The following is a 26498-nucleotide window of genomic DNA, read 5'->3' on the forward strand; positions in this document are numbered from 1 at the left end:
TTGGGTTGTGGGGGCGAAACCCACGCAAACATGGGGAGAATGTCCACACGGACAGAGCCGGGATCAAACCTGGGACCTCGGCGCCGTGAGGCTGCAGGGCTAACCCGCTGTGCCACCGTGCTGCCCCAGCTCATAATAATGATGTAAAATAGAGAATCTGAATGCAGCCAGACACAGACTGGTACTGAACTGACGATAAATAGAACGCATATTTTTTGCCTTGTATGCTCCACCAAAACACAACGGCCCAAATCTTCAGATCAGGGTCTGAACCCTCGTTTCCAACCCTGATTTTTAAAAACCACGCACTTACCTTCCTCCAATATTTCTGGACAATCTTCCAACGGAGGACCCTGCAGAACTCACTCAATGCAGGTAACCTCAGAGGGCACAGCAGGAGAATCTATGCAGAAGCCGCCTTTTTATGGCACTAGCTGCTGTATTCTGTGAAATCGTAGTTTAAATGTCACAAAGCTTCTCAGTGTGTTAGTGGATGAGAAGGTAAGTGAATTAGTGAATATGTAGATGTGTAGTAGGTATGGAAAGATGTAGTGTGACTGAGTTCAGTGGGTACATGGGTGAGATGAGTGGATATGGGGGAAGAGTCACAGCTGGTTAGAATGGTGAGTTTGGGTCTAGTGGGGTGTCAGGGGGGAGTCAGAATGTCAGTTGTATAGCTACCCAGCAGTTCCGACTAGAATTTTGCTGTCTATCATTTCCTGGTTTACTATCCAGATAATTAAGTCCGAACGGTCCAAAGTCTCCGACTCTAACTCAGGATTGAAAACCTTTTAGGAGGGTCCCGGGGAGCATGGGAATTTCCCTTTGGAAGTTCAAACTTCCTGGACAATTCCAGAGAGTCAGTGAGTTGGGATATCCAAGGGGTCCTGTCGCGCTTCTTAGGGGGTATGACCATCTCTGACAATCTGGACGCCGGAAGATCTGAGCCAACATCAACATATCTTTTCAGTTCTGTTAATTCAGCTCATCATTTGTTGATGCACCAAAAAACTCAAAAGATCAGACGCAGAGTTAAAGAGAGAGAGAGAGAGAGAGAGAGAGAGCCGGGAACTGAGAAACTATAACACAATTTGCCCTTTCAATATACACGGTTGTTAAATTACTTATTAATGTGCATTGAAATGAATCAACTAAATAGGTTAGCCAATGTTCATCAATAATCAACCATCACCCTTTTGGACAGATCAAGTGTAACTGAAGTAATTAAAGAGAGAAGAATGAGCTTGCATTTATAAAGTGCCTTTCACAACCTCAAACTGTCCCAAAGCCGCGTACAGCTAATTAAGTATTTTCAAAGCGCAGTCACTGTTGTAACAAAAGGAGTTATTCCTGCATTATTTCACTTTTACAGTGCTCTAGATTGATAAAATAAGGTGGGGAAAAGCAAAGGTTTTCTACTTTAAACTGAGCACATTATGGTAAAAGTGCAAACACACTTCATGGTGGCACAGTGTTTAGCACTGCTGTCTCACAGCACCAGGGACCCAGGTTCGATTCCGACCTCGGGTCACTCGCTGTGTGGTGTTTGCACATTCGTCCCTTGTCTGCGTGGGTTTCCTCCGGGTGCTCCAGTTTCCTCCCGCAGTCCAGGTTAGGTGGATTGGCCATGTTAAATTGCCCCTTCATGTCTAAAGATTAGGTGGGGTTACGGGGTTAGGGCAGGGGATAGGGCCTAGGTGGAGTGCTCTTTCAGAGGATCAGTGCGGATGGCCTCCTTATGCACTGTAGGGATTCTATGAATATTTTATGACATACATTTAAATAATCTATCACACAGACAGTTGAAATAATCTTGATCATTGTTTGGATCAAGAAAGGCTTTTTGAGTGTTCAGAATGCGACTGTATGTACCCAGTTATTTTTATCCAGTGTTAAAAGGCAGAGGCACAGAATGAGTTTAACAATATTTATAAACTAATTCCTGTCACACACCTTTCCAATTTCTTCAAAACTCAATTCCAAAATCTGATGAAAATATAATCCTCTTTTTTAAAGTTTATTTGAAATCTAGCTGAGGTCTCAAGTTCAAGATAGTAATCTAAAGCAATATGTTATAGTCCAACTTTTGTCTCCACATTACACTGAGTAAGGAAAGGGAACACAGTTGAACCTCTTTGAAGTGCCCAACTTCGCTGAGGACTCGGGTTTGATCCTAACCCCGAGTCACTGTCCGGATGGACTGTGCACATTCTCCGCATGTCTGCGTGGGTTTCACCCCCACAACCCAAAGATGTGCAGGTTAGGGGGGAATGGCCACACTAAATTGGAAAAAAAAATTGGGTACTCTAAATTATTTTTTTTTTTTAAATGAAATGCCCAACATAAAATATCCAAGATAAACAACAATCTTTGTAACCTTATTAAATGACGCAGAGATTTTGATTTGACAGAACGATGTGCTCCAAACATACTAATAAGTCCCCTGGGTGGGTCCTGTAACTGTAATTCTACAGATACAAAAGGAAAACAAACCAGAGCTTGTCCTGGTTGTTAATTTGTGAATTAATCAGCAACATAAAGCACAATGAAAATGAAAGAATCAAATAAAAATGAGAACATCACATCAGCAGCAACGTCGCTGATGACCTGATTTTGACATGCACTTCCTGTCTTGCAATTTCTAAAAAAATGAAACAGTCCTGAACCAAAAGGAATCAAGGCAACAGAATTTCAACCACTAAATCCAGTTTGGTTCTCAAAATCACTGAAGCTGGCCATCAATTTGAAACAAATTGCCCAGTTTTGACTTGAATGTAATTTGATGCTACAGACTACACGTTTCTATGGTTTTATTCTGGAGAGTTAGTTCACTACTGCACCTTTATTCCTCCTTTGCTGATAAATAGGTTGCATACCTGCATTGTGCATGTTGTTCAGTGGTCCTGCTGGTTTGCTCCACTGGGGCGTTGAACTTGCCATGGTATTGTTGGCCACCCCTCCATTCTGCTCCAGGAGCTGTAAGGATTGGTAACCGTCACAATTGATCTTTCGCAGATAAGAGCCCAGCAGACTCATGAGAGCACAATCCAAACACTAGCACAACAAAGAAAAGTCGAGGTTCCCAGCCACCGGTTGCAAATTATTCTGCTATCGAGTTGCAGTAGCAAGAAGCTTCTCTTTAGAGCAAACAGGGCATTGCTGTGTTAGTGCCATCTCAATGCTCAGCTGCCTACACTTGTGAGCATGTTCAGCAGGATATCCAATTTGGCTTTAGGCCCAGCCTTGATCAGTGTTTGCAGCTGACTACACCATGTCTGCTTGACACTTAAGCTGATTAGTTTGAAGATGAGCAGATTACCTTCATAATTCTATCCTCATTGTGGAAACAGACAGCTTGTTATAAAGGAGCGGTCCCACTTTTATGAAGTTTAATGCCATTTTAAAAATGTCCAACATATTAAACAACAAAGCAAATACTATGTTCTATAATCACAACAGAATAAGAAAAAAAAAGTTCGATAACTTTTTTTAAAATTTAGAGTACCCAATTATTTTTTCCAATTAAGAGGCAAATTAGAGTGACCAATTCACCTTCCCCGCGCATCTTTGGGTTATGGGGGTGAGACACACGCAGACATGGGGAGAATGTGCAAGCTCCACATGGACAGTGACCCGGGGCCGGGATTGAACCCGGGTCCTCAGCACCGTGAGGCAGCAATGCTAACCACTGCACCACCCACGTTCAGTTACCTTTAAAGATCCCTTTAAATAGTTGCATTTTGCAAAGATCTGAAACATGTTATTCTACAGCAACCTACAATAAAACCCAATTTGCATGAATTACAAGTTTTTCAGTGAACATATGTCAATTGCCCCATTTATATGGGGACGGACAGCACAAGCGTGTACAGTAGAATTCATAGAATTTACAGTGCAGAAGGAGGCCATTCGGCCCATCGAGTCTGCACCAGCTCTTGTAAAGAGCACCCTACCCAAGGTCAACACCTCCACCCTATCCCCATAACCCAGTAACCCCACCCAACACTAAGGACAATTTTGGACACTAAGGGCAATTTATCATGGCCAATCCACCTAACCTGCACATCTTTGTGACTGTGGGAGGAAACCGGAGCACCCTGAGGAAACCCACGCACACACGGGGAGGATGTGCAGACTCCGCACAGACATTGACACAAGCCGGAATCGAACCTGGGACCCTGGAGCTGTGAAGTGATTGTGCTATCCACAATGCTACCGTGCTGCCCATAAATTCGACTTGATGCAAGTGAAACCCTGGAACAATTCTGCACTTTGGATCACAGAAACTGTTTCTTTTCAAGGGTTTCAGTGGGTTAAATTATGCATTGCACAAAGCTGTGATTTAGCATCTACGTAAGAAAGACAGGAAAGCTTTTACGCGGCCTGACAAATACACACTCCACATTCAATCAGCCAAAACAGACCCATTATCACATCAACAGTCCGGAAATGAAGCAAAAGGCCAGCTCTTTCTACCTGACCCAACTAGAAATTATTTAAAGAGGCACATTTTTTACATGAAACTTATATCAAGATTCATTGTAAATATTCACAGCACTAGAGTACCAGGTTCATTTTCCGACCTTGGGTGACTGTCAGGAGTTTGCACTTTCTCCTGTGCCTGGGTGGGTTTCCTCCAGGTTCTCCGGTTTCCACCCAAAGAAATACTAGAAGGTTAGGTGCATTGGTCATGTTTTATTGCCGTGCAGGGTCCAAAGTGTGTAGGTTAGCTGGGGTTACGGGTCTAGGGCAGGGTAGTGGGCCGAAGTAGGATGCTCTTTCAGAGGGTCCGTGCAGACTCGATGGGCCGAATGACCTCCTTTGGCACTGTAGGAATTCTCTGGTTCATATCAGCTTGTACACTTTGTGACAGATCGGCCGACATATTCAAAGTAAAAAATCAGTTTACCTTTTGGCAGGAGAGAGGGAGAGGAAAAAAAAAGCAGGAGACTGAGTGCAAGATATTTAGGCTCTGATGGTAACTGAAAGAGAAAACAATCTACAAACACTGTCCAAGTCTAGATTAACAGCCAAGAAAATTAATACTGCAAAATGTTAGATAATTTCTCTTCACTATGTTATTCCTTATTATGCAATCATTGATATCTATCACTGAGGAACGTATGTGGAAATGTGTAACCCAATGTCAATATCTAGCTACCTGATGCACTTTCAACAGAGAAAAAACAGGAACAGGAGGCCATTCAGCCCCTCGAGCCTGTCCCGTCAGTCAATGAGCTCATGGTTGATCTGTGATCTAGCTCTGTAGACCTGCCTTTAGCCCCTACCCCTTAATATCTTTGCTTTTTTAAAAAATAATTTTTATTCACATTTTCACAAAAAAGAAAACAGTAACAGAAAATTCTAAGAACAAAAAGAACCCCCCCCCCCCGCCCCATATATACAAAAGAGAATCAATAAACACCCATCGTTAGCGAAGATTCAACCCAAAACAAAAACAAAGAAACCCCCCACCCCCCGGGTTGCTGCTGCTGACCTTTTGATTTTACCGTTCTGCCAGGAGATCTCGGAATGGTTGCCATCTCCTGAAAAACCCCTGCACTGACCCCCTTAGGGCAAATTTCACCTTCTCCAATGTAATAAACCCCGCCATATCGTTGACCCAGGCCTCCACGCTTGGGGGCCTCTCATCCTTCCACTGAAGAATAATCCTCCGCTGGGCTACTAGGGACGCAAAGGCCAGAACACCGGCCTCTTTCGCCTCCAGCACTCCCGGTTCCACTGCAACCCCAAATATTGCGAGTCCCCAGCCTGGATTGACCCTGGATCCTACCACCCTCACTACCGACCTTGCTACACCCTTCCAAAACTCCCCCAGCACTGGGCATGCCCAGAACATATGGACATGGTTTGCTGGGCCCCCAGAGCACCTAACACACCTGTCCTCGCTCCCAAAAAACCGACTCATCCTTGTCCCGGTCATATGAGCCCTATGCAGCACCTTAAACTGTATGAGGCTAAGCCTCGCACATGAAGAGGAGGAGTTCACCCTTTCCAGGGCATCCGCCCACGTCCCCTCCTCAATCTCCTCACCCAGCTCCTCCTCCCATTTACCTTTCAGCTCCTCCACCGAAGCCTCGTCTACCTCCTGCATCACCTGGTACGCTTCCGAGATCCTCCCCTCTCCAACCCCCACCCCCGCGAGCACTCTGTCCTGGGCCCCCCGCAGCGGCAACAGAGGGAACTCCACCACCTGCCGCCTGACAAAGGCCCTTACTTGCATGTGTACTAAAGGTGTTCCCCGGGGGGAGCCCAAACTTCCCTTCCAGCTCACCCAGGCTCGCGAACTTCGCATCTATGAACAGGACCCCAGCCTCCTGACACCTGCCCTGTGCCAACTCAGGAACCCGCCATCAATTCTTCCTGGAACAAACCGGTGGTTCCCCCGTATTGGGGACCCCATCGAGGCCCCGACCTCCCCCCTGTGCCACCTCCATTGCCCCCAAATCTTGAGGGTAGCTGCCATCACCGGGCTCATGGTATACCTCATTGGAGGGAGCGGCAGCGGTGCCGTTACCAGTGCTCCCAGGCTCGTGCCCACACAGGATGCCATCTCCATCCTCTTCCATGCTGCCCCCTCCCCGTCCATTACCCACTTGCGCACCATCGCTGCGTTGCCAGCCCAATAATACCCACAGAGGTTGGGCAGCGCCAGCCCCCCCCATCCCTGCCCCGCTACAGAAACACCCTCCTCACCCTCGGGGTCCCGTGCGCCCACACAAATCCCGTAATGCGCCTGTTAACCCACCTGAAAAAGGCCTTTGGGATAAGGATGGGGAGGCACTGGAACAGGAACAGAAACCTCGGGAGCACAGTCATCTTGACTGACTGCACCCTACACGCCAGAGACAGCGGCAGCATGTCCCACTCTTAAACTCCTCCTCCATTTGCTCCACCAGCCTCGTGAGGTTAAGCTTATGCAAGGCCCCCCAGCTCCTGGCCACCTGAACCCCCAAGTACCTGAAGCTCCTGTCCGCCCTTTTCAGTGGGAGCCTCCCAATCCCCCCCTCCTGGTCCCCCGAGTGTATCACAAACAGCTCGCTTTTCCCAAAGTTAAGCTTATACCCTGAGAAATCCCCAAATTCCCAGAGAATCCCCATCACCACCGGCATTCCCCCCACCGGGTCCGCCACATACAACAAGAGGTCGTCCGCGTAGAGCGACACTCGGTGCTCCTCCCCATCCCGGACCAGCCCCCTCCAATTCCCCGACTCCCTCAGCGCCATAGCCAGGGGTTCAATTGCCAGCGCAAAAAGTAGGGGGGACAGGGGACACCCCTGCCTCGTCCCTTGATATAATCGAAAATACTCCGACCTCCTCTTATTCGTGGCCACTCGCCATCGGGGCCTCATACAACAGCCTCACCCAACTGACAAACCGCTCCCCAAACCCGAACCTTTCCAGCACCTCCCACAAGTACCCCCACTCGACCCTATCAAAGGCCTTCTCCGCATCTAGCACCACCACTATCTCCGCCTCCCCTTCCACCGCCGGCATCATTATAACGTTCAAGAGCCTCCGTATATTAGTGTTCAGCTGCCTCCCCTTCACAAACCCCGTTTGATCCTCGTGTATAACCTGCGGCACTCAGTCCTCAATTCTCGTGGCTAAGATCTTTGCCAACAACTTGGTGTCCACATTCAAGAGTTAAATCGGCCTGTATGACCCACACTGCAGGGGATCCCTGTCTCGCTTAAGAATCAAGGAGATCAGCGTCCGAGACATCGCCGGGGGCAAAGCACCCCCCTCCTTTGCCTTGTTAAAGGTCCTAACCAACAGGGGGCCCAGCAGGTCTGTATACGTCTTGTAAAATTCAACCGGGAACCCATCCGGCCCCGGCGCCTTCCCCGACTGCATGTTCCCTATCCCTTTGACCAGCTCCTCAAGCTCAACTGGCGCCCCCATACCCTCCACCCGTCCATCCTCCACCCTCGGAAATCTCAGCCGGTCTAAAAAGCGCCCCATCCCCCCCTCCTCCGTCGGAGGTTCGGACCAATATAGTCTCTCATAAAAGTTCCTGAAGACCCCATTAATGTCTACCCCCTTCCGCACCACATTTCCTCCCTGATCCTTAACACCAGCAATCTCCCTGGCCGCATCCCGCTTACGGAGCTGGTGTGCCAGCATCCTACTCGCCTTCTCCCCATACTCGTACACCGCACCCTGAGCCTTTCTCCATTGAGCCTCCGCATTTCTGGTGGTCAACAAGTTGAACGAAGCCCAAAGGCTGCGCTGCTCCCTCAGCAATCCCTCCTCCGGGGCCTCCGCGTACCTCCTGTCCACCCTCACCATCTCCCACACCAATCTCTCCCTTTCTCTCTGCTCACTCTCTCCCTGTGGGCCCGAATGGAGATCAACTCACCCCGAACCACCGCCTTCAGCACCTCCCAGACCATCCCCACTCGGACCTCCCCATTATCGTTGGCTTCTAGATACCTCTCAATACATCCTCAAACCCGCCCCCTCACCGCCTCGTCCGCCAGCAACCCCACCTCCAAGCGCCACAACGGGCGCTGGTCCCTTTCCTCTCCCAGCTCGAGGTCCACCCAATGCGGGACATGGTCCGAAATGGCTATCGCCGAGTACTCAGCGTCTACTACCCTCGCAATCAGCGCCCTACTCAAAACAAAAAAAATCGATCCGGGAGTAGGCCTTATGCACATGGGAGAAGTATGAAAATTCCCTGGCCCTCGGTCTCGCAAACCTCCATGGATCCACCCCTCCCATCTGGTCCATAAACCCCCTCAGCACCTTAGCCGCCGCAGGCCTCCTACCCGTCCTGGAACTGGATCGATCCAGTGGCGGATCCAGCACCGTGTTGGAATCCCCCCCCCATTACCAGGCCCCCCACCTCCAAATCTGGAATCCGGCCCAACATGTGCCGCATGAAACCTGCATCACCTCAATTCGGGGCGTATACATTGACCAGCACCACCCGCTCCCCTTGTAGCTTGGCGCTCACCATCACGTACCTCCCGCCGCTGTCTGCCACCACACTCGACGCCTCAAACGACACCCTCTTCCCCACCAGGATCGCCACCCCCCCCCGGTTTTTTGCATCCAGCCCCGAATGAAACACTTGGCCCACCCACCCCTTCCTCAACCTAACCTGATCCGCCACCTTCAGGTGAGTCTCCTGAAGCATAGACACGTCCGCCTTCAACTCCCTCAGGTGCGCAAACACACGGGACCGTTTGACCGGCCCATTCAGTCCCCTCACATTCCAGGTGATCAGCCGGATCGGAGGGCCATCTTTCCCCCTCCCCCGTCGACTAGCCATCACCCTTCCGTAATGCGCCATGTGCCCGCGCCCCCCGTTCCCCACAGCGACAGACCCCCATCCCAACCCCCTCTACACGCTCCAGCTCCTTCATGGCCAATCCAGCAGCAACCCGGTATCCCCCCCATCCCCCCCCCCCCCCCCCCCCCAAGCTAGGGCCCCCCTAGCTGCGTAACTCCAGTCATTGTACTTCTGTAAGTCAGCCGACTCCTGCTGACCCCGGCTGCTCCCGCCACCCCAATTACCCTCTCCAGTGACACACACCCATTCCCCCAATGCTGACCCCGCCCCCTGCTTCTCCAGCGCGGGAGAAAAGCCTGCGCCCCCATTCCAAGCCCCACCCCCCGACCCAAAACGCGGGAAGACAGCCACATGACCCAACAGGGCGGCAAACCCCACCCAAACCCGCAACCAGTGAAATAATAAAAGTCCCAACATGATGTGATAAAACACCCAAGTAAACAGATAACAGTCCCGAAAAGCAGACAAGAAAAAACATCGTCCAATAGAACCAAAAAGAAAAAAGCGAAAGGATATCAAGGAGGACAAAGCCTCCGGGCTGTGTACAATGTGCCCCAGCCCCCAGTCTTCAGTTCAAGTCCAGCTTCTCTGCCTCAACAAAAGTCCAGACCTCCTCCGGGGAGTCAAAGTAAAGTTGGCGGTCTTTATAGGTGACCCACAGGCGTGCCGGCAGCAACAGGCCAAACTTGACCCTCTTCTTGTGGAGCACTGCCTTCGCCCGGTTAAACCCAGCCCTTCTCTTTGCTACCTCCGCACTCCAGTCCTGGTAGATCTTGATCTCCGTATTCTCCACTTGCTACTCCTCTCCCTCTTCGCCCAACGAAGCACACACTCACGGTCGACCAAGCGTTGAAAGCGGACCAGCACCGCCCTGGGTGGCTCGTTCGGGCTTCCGCAGCAGCACCCGATGGGCACCCTCCAGCTCCAGGGGTCCCCAGAACGACCCCGCGCCCATCAGCGAGTTCGGCATCAGGACCACGTAGGCCCCCAAATCCGAACCTTCCAGCCCCTCCGGGAGGCCCAAAATCCGCAGATTCTACCGGCGGGAGCGGTTCGCCATCTCCTCCATCCTTGCCAACCATTTCTTGTGAAGCGCCTCGTGCGACTCCACCTTCACCGCCAGGCCCAGGAGTTCGCCCTCGTTCTCCGAAGCCTTCTGCTGCAGCTCCCGAATCTCCGCAGCCTGAGCCGTCTGAGTCGCCCCGAGCCTGCCCAGCGATGACCTCAACGGCTTCAGGATCTCAGCCTTTAGTTCCTGGAAGGAGCGCAGCAGCAGCTCCTGCTGCTCCCTCGCCCACTGCTGCCACACTGCCGGTTCCCCGCCCGCCGCCATCTTGTTCTTTCTGTCTCGCACCTTCTTCTGCTGTAAAGTTGATTTTCTGGTCGCTCCACTTCTAGTCCAGCCCATCCACCGGCCGCTGAGCACAGTGGCTGCGTTCCCACCCGGCGAAAAGCCGAATCAGCGCCGTTGCGGGCCCTTAAAAGAGCCCGAAAGTCCAAAAATAGCGGGAGCTACCGAACGTGCGACTTAGCTCCGCATCGCCGCAACCGGAAGTCCCGTCCTCGCTTCTTCAATGGCCTTGGTGAGATACTTTCACAGTTGTTCCCTCTGCTGCTAGAATTCAGCTTACATAAAGGCCCTCAAGTCAGCTTGAGGCCTCTAAGCCCACCCTTCCCCCGCCTGCATGCTGGAAGAGGCTTTTATCTTTGCTGCAGCTGCAGCCAAATCCTTCACTGTTTCTGCGGGTCTGGTAACCAAGAAACATGCTATTCCTGGGGGAAAGTACTCCTCCAACATTCACCTACGCCTTTCCATCAAAATTCCATCCCGTATTGATTAAAAAGGAGCTCTTTTCTGTAACCTTAGGCAGGAGCTGCCGTGTGTGTGACCACTCACTCCATGGTGTACACCGGAAGCCCTTAATATCTTTGCTCAACAACAATCTATCTATCTCAGATTTAAAATTAAGAATAATCAACAGCTGTTTGTGGGAGAGAGTTCCAAACCTCTACCACCCTTTGAATGAAGAAGTTCTTTCTAACATCTCTCCTGAAGGTTTAGCCCTAATATTTAGACTATGCCCCCTATCTTAGAATCTCCAACCAGTGGAAATAGTTTATCTTTATCTACCCTGTCTTTCCCTGTTAATATCTTGAATTCTTCGATCAGATCACCCTTTAATCTTCTAAATTCCAGCGAAAACAGGTCTAATTTGAGTAATCTCTCCTCATAACTCAACCCCTGTAATAATCCAGGTGTCATTTTTGTAAACCTACGTTGCACTCCCTCCAATGCCAAAATATCCTTCCTAAGGTGTAGTGCCCAGAACAGTTCACAGTGCTCCAAGTGAGGTCTAACCAGGATTTTATATCGCTGCAGCATAACCCGTGTCTTTACATTCCAGTCCCCTAGATATAAAACCTAGCATTCCAGCTAGCTTTTAAAACATCGGCTAACAAGTGCCAACTGAAGTACTTAACACAAAGCACAACAAACAATGAACCTGTCAAAGCCAGAAGTCAACACTGCTGACAGTAAAACAGCAACAAAAGCAGAAAGAAGTTTACTAAAACCTCGGCAGCACTATAAATATGATTAACCATAGAGGTATTAAATAATGTTCAACTTTTATCTTGTGGGTGAAAACAATACCAAACTGCTGACATGACATCCTGCAGGAACAAAGCCTTATTATAGGAGCTGCTGAGGGAAGCTCAATACTTTCATGGCTACTGCAAAAGCACACAACTATTAGAGGGACGCTTTACCACATAGTATCCCCTCCCTCTTTGGGTGATTTATGTGTAGAGTCAGAATAGAATCATTCATAAACTGTAGATTGTAAACAAAAGATAACCTACATAATTCTGTTACACACTGAATAAAGACTCCAACAGAGCAGTCAGCTAAAGAAATGCCAAAACTGCCCAGCAGACCAACTAAACAGCGAGTCAAATAATGATCAGATCATCTTTCCACTGGCCTAACTTTCGATAACGGCCAACGTTGCATTTGGATGGTGGGAGATGTTAGCTTATTTTGAGGCAATAAATGCCATGGAAGATGAAATCACACTGTCAGTATAACCGAGAGCGAGGCATTTTCCTCCATTACAATCACATCAAGATGTACTCAAATCAGCTGACCTTTTCTGCTGTTACCAAAATACCAGCCTCAAGTGAAGGGACTCAGCAGGATTTGTGAGTAATATTGAGAACAGCTCAGTTTAATCGTTGTCCATTTGGTTCCTGATAAACTGGTAGGAACACAGATGATTCAAGAAGCTAACTTATTCAAAGTCTATGGTCACTAGATGGCACAGTGGTTAGCACTGCTGCCTCACAGTTCCAGGGACCCGGGTTCAATTTCAGCCTCGGGTGACTGTGTGGAGTTTGCACTTTCTCTTCATGTCTACATGGGTTTCCTCCAGGTGCTCCGGTTTCTTCCCACAGTCCTAAAATGTGCAAATTTGATAGACTGGCCATGCTAAATTGGCCCCTAGTGTCCGGAAGGTTGGATGGGGTTACTGGGTTACAGGGATAGAGGAGGCGTGGGCTTAGGTCGTGTTCTCTTTTAGTGGGTCGGTGCAGACTCAATGGGCCGATTGGCCTCCTTCTGCACTGTAAATTCTATGATTCTATGAACACAGGGCAATGTCACTCTTTGACATGACCATCACAACCTTCTGCACACTCAATGGCTATGAACCACCTACTGTACACCTTGAGACCAGCATCAAGTTTCTTACCTCAGTTACTGGAGATTTAAGATTAATATTCCTAGCTGCAGCTATCTCCTGCAGTTGATTCACAACCTCTGTAATAGTTAATCGCTCATCGGGATTTATCTTCATCATATTACCTATAGCAAAAAAGGGGAGAAAATATGTCATTGTGTTACATTCTGCCAATAGGTGTTTTGAACTAAAACAACTAAAACATAGTGCTAGGATTCACTCCCCTGAAGTTCAGTCACCAGGTAGAAAATTTATGGTTTACAGCCTTAAGGAAAAGAAGCAAACTTGCATTTTTACAGCTTCTTTCTCATACTCAAGATGTTTCATGGTGCTTCACAAACATTAATAATTTTGAATTATAATATCCTGTGATATAGGCGTAGCTCTCAGCCGATTTGAACACAGCACGGTTCCACGATAACATCGAGATAATGGCCAGTTAATCGGTTTTACGTGTATTGGTTGGTCAGGATAATGGGAGAATTCCTTTGCTCTTCTGTGAACAGTTGCCAACTTTTCTGCCCACATGAACAGGCAATTTAGGTCTTAAGGGCCTTATCCAAAAGATAGCGCCTTTAACTGTGCATCCATCACTCCCTCAGCATTGCACTGAGGTGTCAGCCTAGATTATTTGTTCCAGTTCTGCAGGGCACCCTGATGTGCTATTGCACCAAAACATTAAAAGTGGCCATAATCCATCTCATCTGCTTCAGCCAACATCAACACAAACCACGATAGCATATTTTAGTTATTTCATAACTTAAAACATGAACCCAGGTCACAAGTAACTGAGAGCATTGCAGATCATCCAAAGTTCTCTCAATTCGGGAACTATTCCTTTAGTTTGAAAAACTGCGCATGTCGTTCCATTATTGAAGAAAGCTGACAGAGGGGAACCAGGAGATTGACATCTGTTGTTGACAAATTGTTCCGGTCTATAATTAAGCATCGAGTGATGGAAGGTGTGGTGAATGTGTGACTGGTAATTCACACTGTACCTTACTGTTGTCCCTGTGGGGCCCCATCTGTGAGCCATTGTGCGGCTCTGCCCACAGGGGGAGATGAGGAGCATGTACAGGGCTCCGCCCTAGGCCTAGGCCCCGCCCCCTTTAGGGAGTATAAGTGCTGCGGTCCTGCGAGACAGCCCTCAGTATCGTGCAGTCGCAGGCAGGCTCAGTTGTACGCCAATTAAAGCCACAGTTTACTCCAACTCGTGTCTCAGAGTGAATTGATGGTCGCATCAAAAGGTCTTGAAAATGTTTAGCTGATCAGAGAACGTGTGCATGGACTTTTAAAGGGTAGTCATGCATGAACAATTTGAATGTATTGTAAGAGAGTTGACTAAAGTTGTGAATAGCAGAATGTCTATGGATTTTGTTTACGAGTATATGAACATCTAGAAAGCACTTGATAGACTCCCTCACAAGAGACAGTTAGCTAACGTTAGCTACCACATAGAAAACATCTGATCACCTCCAATTTTTTTTTGAAAAACCTTAACAGAAAAACAAAAAGAACATGAACACAAAACGATAAAGACAACAGTTGGGCTGTGTAGAGAAGGCTCAAGGTTTAATTCCAGGCGATAGTCCCTCTCTTTACCTCTCCATATTTGGTTCTCACTACTTCTTTTACACTGGCTTCCTTCAATAATAATAATCTTTCATTAGTGTCACAAGTAGGCTTACATTAACACACTGCAATGAAGTTACTGTGAAAGTCCCTCAGTCGCCACACTCCTATTTGGGTGCACTGAGGGAGAATTCAGACTCCGGCACCTATTTGGGTACACTGAGGGAGAATTCAGAACTTCCAATTCACCTAACAAGCACGTCTTTCGGGACAATCGAACAACAGGACAGTCCAGGTAACAGAAATCTCCCCGAAAAGGACCAATGCAGTTCACAACTCAGTTTCAGTTCTGAACAAAACAATCAATTGCTGCCAAGACCTCAGTAGAGCAGTCAGCTGAAGAAATGTTCTGTCAAGCAGAACAACTAAACAGTGGATTAAATAATGATCAGATCATCTTACTACTGGCGTAACCATCAATAATGGTCAAAACTGCATTTGGATGGCGGGGATAGAACATCGAACACTACAGCACAATACAGGCCCTTCAGCCCACGGTGTTGTTCCAACCATTTATTCTAATCTAAGATCAACTGAACCTACACCCCTTCAATTTATTGCTGTCCATGTGCCTGTCCAAGAGTTGTTTAAATGTCCCTAATGACTCTGACTTCACCACCTCTGCTGGCAGTGCATTCCACACACCCACCACTCTCTGTGTAAAGAACCTACCTCTGACATCTCCCCTATACCTTCCTCCAATCACCTTAAAATTGTGTCCCCTCGTGACAGCCCTGGGGAAAGGTCTCTGGCTATCCACTCTATCCATGCCTCTCATCACCTTGTACACCTCTATCAAGTCACCTCTCTGCCTTCTTCGCTCTAGTGAGAAAAGTCCTAGCTCCCTCAACCTTTATTCATAAGACATTCCCTCCAGTCCAGGCAGCATCCTGGTAAATCTCCTCTGTACCCTCTCCAAAGCATCCACATCCTTCCTATAATGAGGAAACTAGAACTGGACACAATATTCCAAGTGTGGTCTAACTAGAGTTTTATAAAGTTGCAGCAAAACCTCACGGCTCTTAAACTCAATCACCCTGTTAATGAAAACCAACACATCATACGCCTTCTTAACAACCCTATCAACCTGGGTGGCAACTTTGAGGGATCTATGTACGTGGACCCAAGATCCATCTGTTCCTCCGCACTTCCAAGAATCCTGCCTTTGACCCTGTATTCACCATTCAAATTCAACCTTCCAAAATGAATCACTTCACATTTATCAAGGTTGAACTCCATCTGCCACTTCTCAGCCCAGCTCTGCATCCTGTCAATGTCCTGTTGTAACCTGCAACAACCCTCAACACTAACTACAACTCCCCCAACCTTTGCGTTATCGGCAAACTTATAAACGCACTCTTCCACTTCCTCATCCAAGTCATTTATAAAAACCACAAAGAGCAGAACAGATCCTTGCCGGACACCACTGGTCACCGACCTCCAGGCGGAATACTTCCCATCCACTACCACTCGTTGTCTTCTGTCGGCAAATTCTGTATCCAGACAGCCAAATTTCCCTGTATCCCATGTCCCCTAACTTTCGGAATGAGCCTACCATGGGGAACCTTATCAAATGCCTTACTGAAATCCATATACACCACATCCACTGCCCGACCTTCATCAATGTGTCCCGTCACATCCTCAAAGAATTCAATGAGGCTTGTGAGGCATGACCTACCCCTCACAAAGCCATGCTGACTATCTTTAACCAAATTAAATCTAAATAATCATAAATCCTATCTCTCAGACATAAGACTGATGGGTTTGTAATTCCCAGGGATTTCCCTATTCCCTTCCTTGAACAGGGGAACAACATTCACCTCCCTCCAATCATCCGGTACTACTCCAGTGGAGAGTGAAAATGCAAAGATCATCACCAACAGCGCAGCAATCTCCTCCCTCGCTTCCCTGAGTAACCTTGGGTATATCCAGTCAGGCCCAGGGGACTTATCAATCCTGGTGCTTTTCAAAATTTCCAGCATATCCTCCTTCTTAATATCAACCTGTTCGAGTCTATTAACCTGGTTCACACTGTTCTCATGGGCAACAAGGTCCCTCTCTCTCGTGAATACTGAAGTAAAATATTCATTTTGGGCCTCCCCTATCTCCTTAGACTCTAGGCACAAGTTCCCTCCACTATCTCTGATCGGCCCTACTCTCACTCTGATCATCCTCTTATTTCTCACATAAGTGTAGAACGCCTTGGGGTTTTCCCTAATCCTTCCCGCCAAGGCTTTTTCATGCCCCCTTCTAGCTCTCCTCAGTACATTTTTGAGTTCCTTCCTGGCTACCTTGTAACCCTCTGGAGCCGAGTCAAATCCTTGCTTCCTCAACCTTACATAAGCTTCCTTCTTCCTCCTGACTAGAAGCTCCATTTCTCTTGTCATTCATGGCTCCTTCACCTTACCATTCCTTCCTCATCTCAGTGGGACAAAACTATTCAGCATTCGCAGCAAGTGCTCCTTAAACAATCCCCACATTACTGTTGTGCATTTCCCCAAGAACAATTGTTCCCACTTTATGCTCCTCAGCTCCTGTCTAATAGCAGCAGTCTAATAGCTCCCCCAATTAAATACCTTCCCATACTGTATGTTCCTAGCCCTCTCCATGACTATGGTAAAGGTCAAGGAGTTGTGGTCACTGTCACCGAAATGCTCTCTCACCGAGAAATCTGACACCTGGCCTGGTTCGTTGCCAAGCACCAAGTCCAATATGGCCTGCACCTCGTCTGCCTATCTACATATTGAGTCAGGAATCCTTTTTGTACACCTGACAAAACCTTCCAAACCATTTGCCTGGAGGTTCCAGTCAATATTAGGGAAGTTGAAGTTACCCATGACAACAGCTCTGTTACTTCTGCATTTTTCCAAGATCTTCCGCCCAATCTGTTCCTCTATCTCTCTGCTACTATTGGGAGGTCTATAGAAAACTCCCAATAAAGTGACTGCTCCTTTCTTGTTTCTGATTTCCACCCATACTGACTCGGTAGACAAACCCTCCTCAACTACCTCCTTTTCTGCAGGAGTGGTGCACTCCCTAATTAACAGTGCCACTCCCCCTCCTCTTTTACCTCCCTCCCTATTCTTCTGAAAACATCTAAACCCCGGAACATCTAACAACCATTCCTGCCCCTGTGAAATCCATGTCTCCATAATGGCTACAACATCGTAGTTCCAAGTACTGATCCATGTCCTAAGTTCCTCTCCCTTCTTCCTGACACTCCTTGCATTGAAACAGACACACTTAAACCCATTCCACCGAGTGCAACTTTGCCCTATCAACTGTCTATCCCTCTTCACAGACTTGCTGCATACTATTTCTGCATGTTCAACAGCTACCCCAACCTCTGATCCATAGCTCTGGTTCCCATCTCCCTGCCAAACTAGTTTAAACCCTCCCGAAGAGCTCTAGCAAACCTCCCACCCAGGATATTGGTGCCCTTCCAGTTTAGATGCAATTTGTCCTTCATGTGCAGGTCCCACCTTCCCCAGAAGATAGCCCAATGATCCACGTATCTGAAGCCTTCTCTCCTGCACCAGCCCTGTAGCCACGTGTTCAGCTGCACTCGCTCTCTGTTCCTTGCCTCACTTGCACGTGGCACCGGTAACAATACTGAGATCACTACTCTGCTTGTCCTGCTCTTTCGTTTCCAACCTAACTCCCTAAAATCACTTTTTAGATCCTCATCCCTTTTCTTAGCTATGTTGTGGTGCCTATGTGCACCACGACTTCTGGTTGCTCCCCCTCCCCCTTCAGAATCCTGTAGACTCGATCCGAGACATCCCTGGCCCTGGCACCCGGGAGGCAACATACATTCCGGGAGTCTCGTTCGCGACCAGAGTATCTCCTATCCATTCCCCTAACCAACTGAGTCTCCTATCACTATTGCTTTTCTATTCTCCTCCCTTCCTTTCTGAGCCACAGAGCCAGGCTCAGTGCCAGAGACCTGGCCGCTGGGGCCTTCCCGAGGTCATTTCCCCCCCCCCCCCCCAACAACATCCAAGACAGTATACTTGTTTTGAAGGGGAACGGCCACGAGGGATCCCTGCATTGTTTGCCCGTTCGTTTTCCTTCCCCTGACTGTAACCCAGCTGCTCTTGACCTGTACCTTGGGTGTGGCTACCTCCCTGTAACTCTTCTCTATCACCCCCTCTGCCTCCGGATGATCCGAAATTCATCCAGTTCCCTAACACGGTCTCGGAGGAGCAGGAGTTGGGTGCAGTTCCCGCAGGTGTAGTCAGCGGGGACACCGGTGGTATCCCTCACCACCCACATCCTACAGGAGGAGCATGCAACTGCCCTCGCCTCCATCCCCTCTGATCTTACAGAATGTAACTGCCCTGTGGACCAACTGGAACTCCGCCCTCCGACTCTGCTCTCAGTCAGAAGCACTCTGTAAACTCCCGGCTCCCTTCTCGCTCTTTGAGGAAATGAAAGGAACACCTTGCTCCCTCCTCACCCAACTCCCTCAGTCACCAAACTCTCACTATAGCACTCAAATGCACCAAATTCAGCACTCCCTCAGTCACCAAACTCACTATAGCACTCAAATGCACCCAAATTCAGCACACCCTCAGTCACCAAACTCTCACTATAGCACTCAAATGCACCAAATTCAGCACACCCTCAGTCACCAAACTCTCACTATCGCACTCAAATGCACCAAATTCAGCACTCCCTCAGTCACCAAACTCACTATAGCGCTCAAATGCACCCAAATTCAGCATGCCCTCAGTCACCACTCTCACTATAGCACTCAAATGCACCAAATTCAGCACTCAGTGCAAACAAAGTCTGCACTATCGGTGGCTCACCTTTATACTGTGACTCTAGCCTCGGACAACTGGCCTAATCCAATACTGGCCTAATCCAATTAACTAATTAACAAGCTCCAGCTGCAAGTAGGACCTCTGTTTAAAGCTGATTGAAAATTCACCTTCTTCTAAACCAAACAGCAACTTTTAAGTTAATTAACTAAATAAAAAAAAGACTAGACTTTAGATAAAAATGAACCCTTAATATCCCTCAGATGTTAGCTTATTTTGAGGCGTCAAAGCAGAGGAAGAGGAAATCACACTGTCAGTATAACAGAGAGAGAGACATTTGGGGCGGGATTCTCCCCTACCCGGCGGGGCGGGGTGGTCCCGGCGCCGAGGAACGGCGTCAACCACTCTGGCGTCGGGCCGCCCCAAAGGTGCGGAATCCTCCACAACCTCAGGGGCTAGGCCGGCCCCAAAGTAGTTTGCGCCGCGCCAACCAGCGGGGAAGGGGCTTGGCGCCATGCCAACCAGTGCCCAAGGGCCTCCGCCAGCCGGCGTGAGTTGGCGCATGCATGGGAGCGCCAGCATGTGATGGCATCATCCCAGGGCATGCGCAGGGGGTTCATCTCCGCGTCGGCAATGGCGGAGGACCACAGCGGCCAACGCGGAACAATAGAGATCCCCCAAAGCACAGGCCCGCCCGCGGATCAGTGGGCCCCGATCGCGGGCCAGGCCACCATGGGAGCAGCCCCAGGGGCCAGTTCTCTCCCCCCTCCCGGGAGGACCCCGGAGGCCGCTTGCGCAGCCAGGTCCTGCCGGCAAATACCTGGTGTGACATACGCCGACAGGACTGGCCGAAAACGAGCGGCCACTCGGCCCATCGCGGTCCGGAGAGTCGCCGGGGGGCCCGCTGCCAGCGGCCGCCAACCGGCGCGATACCCGCCCCCGCCAAATCCCCAGCGCCGGAGAATTCGGCAGCCATCTGGGGCGGGATTCACACCGCCCCCCGGCGATTCTCCGAACCGGCGGGGAGTCGGAGAATCCCGCCCTTGCTCCCATTGCATTAAATCGAGATATACACGAATCAGCTGATTTTTTCTGCTGTTACCAAAATACCAGGCTCAAGTGAAGGGACTCAGCAGGTGATTTGTGAGAAATAATGTGAACAGCTCAGTTTTAATCAGTGCTCATCTGGTTACCGATGAGCTGATAGGAACACAGATGATCCAAGAAGTTAATTTATTCAATGTCTATGGTCGCTGGAGTCCTGTGGCAAACAAAGGCAATGTCACTCTTTGACCTGACAATCACAACCTGCAGCATACTCAATGGCTTATTGTTCTACTCTAATTAAATATTACATTTTTTTCAAAGCTGGCAAAAAGTAAACCAGGACATCATGTAATTGATTACTATAGTACATTGGTATTTAATTACTAGAATTTGAATTTGAATTCAAATCCCCTTTCAAATGGGTTTTTAAAGTGGGATGAAGAAATTGAAAGCCACATATCCAGAAAAGCTGTAAGCAATGCTAATCAAAGCATAATATTAGATATACTGATATTAAGTGAATGGGAAAAACTGGCAAATTGATTTCAATGTAGGAAAATGTGCACCTAAAAGGGATAGAGCAGGGTACTTGGTCAATGCAGACTCGATGGGCCAAATGGCTTCCTTCTGCACTGTATGGATTCTATTCTATGGATTCTAAGGCCCGGGTTTGAACGCCCCAGCCTAGGAGACCTCGTGGTGTCACTTAACACTGATCTATGCCCAACACCTGGAATACCGTGGGCAGTTCTGGGCACCAATCAAATCTTGGTCTTGGAAGGAGTGCAGTGTGGACTTAGTAGAATTCCAAGAGTTAAATTATGTAGCAAAATTACACAAATTAGGGTGGCATTCCCTTAAATTTAGACGGCTAAGGGATAATTTGACCAAATTTTGTAAGATATTAAGGAGAACTGATGGGTAGATTGGGACAAGCTATTTCTGCTGGTTGGGGACGCACAGTTAAAAATTAGAGGCAGAACTCTCAGTAATTAAATTAGGGGGAAAATTCTTCAAAGGGTCATACATGTTTGAAATTGCCTTCTGCAAATAGCAATTTATGCTAGTTCAACTATTCATTTGAAAACGGAGATTGATTTTTTTTCTAAGTCATAGATATCAAGGAATAGGGGTCAATGGCAGGAATGTGGAGTTAGGTTGCAGAACAACTATGATCTCTGTGGAACAGGCTCGCGGAGCTAAGTGGCCGACTCCTGTTGCCACGTTCTTGCAGTCTACAAAGTTTTGTTTTCTCCCTGAAGGGGACAAAAGTTCATTAAAACTCTCAATCACTATAAAGTATGCAACAGAAAGAATGTTTCAACTATGAACTGTACAGACCTAAAGACAGACACAAAAATGCTTGCAGCATTGTATTTTACATAGAATTTACAGTGCAGAAGGAGGACATTTGGCCCATCGAGTCTGCACCGGCTCTTGGAAAGAGCACCCTACTCAAGGTCAACACCTCCCCCTATCCCAATAACCCAGTAACCCCACCCAACACTAAGGGCAATTGTGGACACTAAGGGCAATTTATCATGGCCAATCCACCTAACCTGCACATCTTTGGACTGTGGGAGGAAACCGGAGCACCCGGAGGAAACCGGAGCACACACGGGGAGGATGTGCAGACTCCGCACAGACAGTGATCCAAGCCGGAATCGAACCTGGGACCCTGGAGCTGTGAAGCGATTGTGCTATCCAACTAAAGGTCCATAGTTCATGGCTAGATTTTTAAAAGCGACCTTAAACTAAAAGTTTACTTTCTATTTAAGTATCATGCCACAGATATATTGCAATAAAATAGTCAAGGTTCTAACACCCCATTTTTTATAGGCGCTCACCTTCCTGACAAGGAAACTCATTTAGAGCTAAATATGAAGACCGATCTGTTGAGATTCCCGCGAGCATTCTTGTTAAAAATATACATTGTGAAGTTAGCCAGGAACTTGCATCTCTCTTCAGCTTCGCTCCTCATGCCCTCTTTGAGCTCACCTTGCCCGTAAGGAGTCTTGACATAATTCCTATTAAACCACCTCTTTCCAGCCCCAATGTATTTAACACTGAAAATGGTCCCTCTCCTCAGTTACTGCCTCTTAGCAGCGTCATCTGCAGCCAAGTGGGGTTAAATTTCACGTGCTAACAACACCCAACTGTACCTTTCCACCGGCTCTGTCAGTCCATCAACTACCTCTGCGTTGTCTGACATTCAGACTGAGATAAGTCATTAATACCTGTGGTAGTATGACTAGGGAGATTACGCTACCCTAGAACCAAGCTGCCATTGGTGCAGAAGACTCGCTGCCCATTGGCCCAGGCAAGTCATGTGCCTCTCTGCCAATTGGCCGAGGCTAGTCATGTGACTCCCCGCCGATTGGCTGAGGGGTTGGTAGCTCCGCCTACGAGGCGGGGTATAAGAACCCATACCGGCTGGCAGTCGGCCTTTCTCTGTACGTCTACTGCCGGGCACACATCTAGTGTATTAAAGCCTGTTATTTGGAACTACTTCACGACTCGAGTCCAATTGATGGTGCATCAATACCTTCAGCTAAACAATGGGAACCAAGCCATTGTCTTCAGTCTCTGCAAAAACTCTATACCACTGTCACTGATTTTACCTCCCGCCTCAGCCAAAACCACAGACAACCTCTTCAGCAACAAAGCAGAGCTTCCAACCCCATATGCTCTCATTCACCAAGTCTGCAGGGTAATCCTCTATTACATCCCTACCTCTGCCTATCTGCTGTCAACTTCTCCGTCCATACCTGTGCAAACTTCATACATGACTTATTTCAATGCTCTTCTGGCCAGCCTTGCATCTTCCACCTCCCATGAATTCAAGTTCAGGCAAAATCTGTACCCTATTTTTCATTAAGTCTCAATTTTCATCCTTGGATTTAATGCCCTGAAAAGGCCTCAAGTCTGACTGTACCTGCAACCACCTCCAGTCCTGCAACATACTACCCTGAATTCTAGGTTTCTTGGACTCTATCCTTCCTTCATCCTATCAATGACAGCCACATGCAGTTGCTTGCTCAGCATGCCATGGAATTTTCCTCCTAAACTCCTCCACCCACCCACCTCTCATCCAGTAAGACCTTCTTTAAAATCCAATTCTTCAATCAAGCAACTGGTCACCCAAATTCGGAGTCCATTTTTTCATAAGACCTTTGTGAAACACTTTTTTTCCGCACTATATATATTCAAGGTGTTGTTACTGAGAATATACTTTTTACATTCTTATTAGATTGTTCAGCAGCGAGATTAACATGACATCCTCTTATCCCTAGGTTATTCCCAGCCATTTACAGAGTTAAGCATCCATACTCGAGGGTTAACATTTATGAAACAAATCCCATGCATCCCAACACTCTGTTGCTAAATAATCAAGCAATAATCTACAGTCAATTATGAGAAAACAAGTCAGTATATATCTTGCATAATTAACCTGAATATTAAACTTAGATACTTGTTACTTTGTGCTCAATACTTACGAATGAGATCATGAAAAACGGTGTATTTGGTATCATTTGAAGGAATAGAGTACTTTCCATTTACAATTCCAAGTTTAGCACCATCTTCAAATGGATGCTGCTTAAAGCACAGAAGGTAGAGGATGCAACCCAAGGCCTAAGGAAAGTTATAAAATACATTTCACTAAAACTTGCATGTTAATTACAGATGATAACTTTATGCCCAACTACATTAATTGCCTGTGGGTAAATTTGCCCGTTTCAATTTTCTCAGAAGATAATAACTTATGTTGTTGCACAGTGATAAAGGGCAGTAACTCTCCAGTACTTCTTCTCAAGTAACTCAATTTTATATTCAATCTGAAAAGCAGTTGGATTAGCAAAAAAAGGAAGGTAACAGGCCTGATGGCCCAAAGTGCACTTTCCATTAGGAACATCAATTCAAAAGAGTAGGTCAGGTGGCTCCTTCCTTTCACGTCTAGAACAAATGATAATGTTCCTCTTGCTGCCCAGTTTGAGGTCAGTTAACAGCACAGAGCATGGACCGGATCTGGAACCCTCCTGATCTCTAAGATCAACATCAAGAAAGACATTGGCCGGAATTCTCCGGTCATTGCGATTCACTTTTCCCACAGGTAGTTCATTCCAGTGGGGTTCGCGGTGACGTGGGTGTGGTTACAAAAGGGAAATCCCATTGACAAGCGGCGGGAAGATAGCATCCCACTGCCAGCGAATGGCACGTCGCCTAGAAACAAGTGGCTGGGGAAACCGGAGAATTTTGTCCAATGCATTTGTACTTCTGGCCCTGACTATGCTTGTTTTGTGAAGCAAAAATGAAACGTTGTTTTGCTGAACCCTGTATACTCTCCATTTAATTCAGCAAACAGTGAGAGAGACAATGAGGTGGCATCAGCCAACAGATCTTCTCACAAGCAGCGAGAGCGAGACCAGTGCCGGAATAAAGAGCAGCAGTAGCGCAGGCCTAAGAGCAGCAGTAAGAGTAAGACCTGAAAAGCAGGGCGAGGCTGGCGAACGAACAGGTCAGAATAAAGAGCCGGAGAGTCCAGAGTGGACCAACCACATTCAAAAAACAAAAAGAAAATCAAGTGTAAAGCCACAGGGAAGGTGGTTACTGATTCATTGACATTTCCTTTTCTTCAATTTATTTTCTCCCTCTCTAAACCAGGGTATTCATTTGAACTAGGGGCCAGGAAATTAAAATGTTTAATCAGAGCAAGTATGCTACTAAGTGAATTAACTGTAAGAGTATTAGTGTCGAGCAGGTCCAGAGACACAAATTAAAGTTACTAGTTCAAACAAGCTTCTGAAAGAGGGAAGAGCATTTTTTTAAGATAATGGATGGCTAGCGGAGATATGTTGCTTACACATTTCCTACATGACAATGGAACTTCAGGAGACTCCATTTTTCTTCGGGGACTGCATTAGGAGGAAGTGTCACGTTCTTCCCGAGTTCAGGTCATGATGGCCAAGCTTGAGAGGCAGCTGCAATCACTGTCGAGCATTAGGGAGGCTAGGTTTCGTGGATGGTATGTTTGAAGATGTGGCCACCCCACAGGCAGTGTGTTCAGGATAGTAAATGGGTGGTCATCAGGAAGAGGCATGAAATGCAGGAGTCTTTCAGGTGTACGAGTCTCTCAAGCCAGTACTCAGCATTGCTGGGACTGACGACACCTCAAAGGAGTGCAGTCCAGACCATGACACTGATGGGCAAGGGACTGCTTAGGAGGGATAAGCAAAGAATTGAAATACAGTTTCTACAGGAGTTTCAATAGTTAGGGGAAGTCGGGCATTTCTGGAAATGTCATCGCAAGTTCTGCATGACATGTTGCGTCCCTGGTGCGAGGGTAAAGGACATCAGAGAGCGCATGTAAAATATTCTGCAGGGTGAAGGGAATGAGCCAGAAGGTGTGGTCCACATCCAGACCAACAACAGAGAGGTAGGTATTTTGGTACTACAGTCAGTCTTTTAGGAACTAGGGAGGAGGTTAAAAGTAGGACATCAAAGGTAAAAATCTCTGGATTATTCCCAGGACCAGGCACATGGCAGGTGTAGAAATAATAAGAGCGAGGGTATAAATGCGTGGTTTGAGGCATGGTGCAAGAAGGAGGGCTTCAAATTCTTGGGACATTGGGGCTAGTTTGGGGTTCAGGAGCAGGAGGAGGCATCTATTCAAAAGGGTGGATTGCAGAGGGCACAGTGGTTAGCACTGTTGCAGACTAATGAGGACGATGAAGAATTCAAAGACAGTTTTAAAATGCATGTATATAAGTGCACAACATGCGGTGAATAAGGTTGACTGACGAGCTGCAAGCAAAAATAGATGTGGGAATTTGATGTAATAACAGTTATGGAAATGTGGCTTAAAAATTGTGAGAATTGGGTATTTTATTCTCAAAGATTTAGTTTTCAGAAAAGACAGGGAAGGAAAAAATGGAGGTGGGTGGCAGCACTGATTAGGGAAGACACTAGTGTGGGAAAGAGAAAATGTCCTTGAGG

At 47.6% G+C, this 26498-nt stretch overlaps 1 protein-coding gene across 6 annotated transcripts in view; it reads right to left on the reverse strand.

Moving 5' to 3' along the window:
- Positions 1 to 26498, reverse strand: part of gak (cyclin G associated kinase) — a 191587-nt gene that overhangs the window by 93027 nt on the left and 72062 nt on the right. For all 6 annotated transcript variants that reach the window (XM_038804411.1, XM_038804413.1, XM_038804410.1 and 3 more), the window contains 3 exons: positions 24002 to 24137; positions 13072 to 13184; positions 2877 to 2976 (listed from right to left, as the gene is read on the reverse strand). In XM_038804411.1, coding sequence (XP_038660339.1) covers positions 2877 to 2976; positions 13072 to 13184; positions 24002 to 24137 — 349 coding nt within the window. The remainder of the gene's footprint in view (positions 1 to 2876; positions 2977 to 13071; positions 13185 to 24001; positions 24138 to 26498) is intronic.

Source organism: Scyliorhinus canicula, chromosome 8, assembly GCF_902713615.1.
Source record: "Scyliorhinus canicula chromosome 8, sScyCan1.1, whole genome shotgun sequence".
Taxonomy (NCBI): domain Eukaryota; kingdom Metazoa; phylum Chordata; class Chondrichthyes; order Carcharhiniformes; family Scyliorhinidae; genus Scyliorhinus; species Scyliorhinus canicula.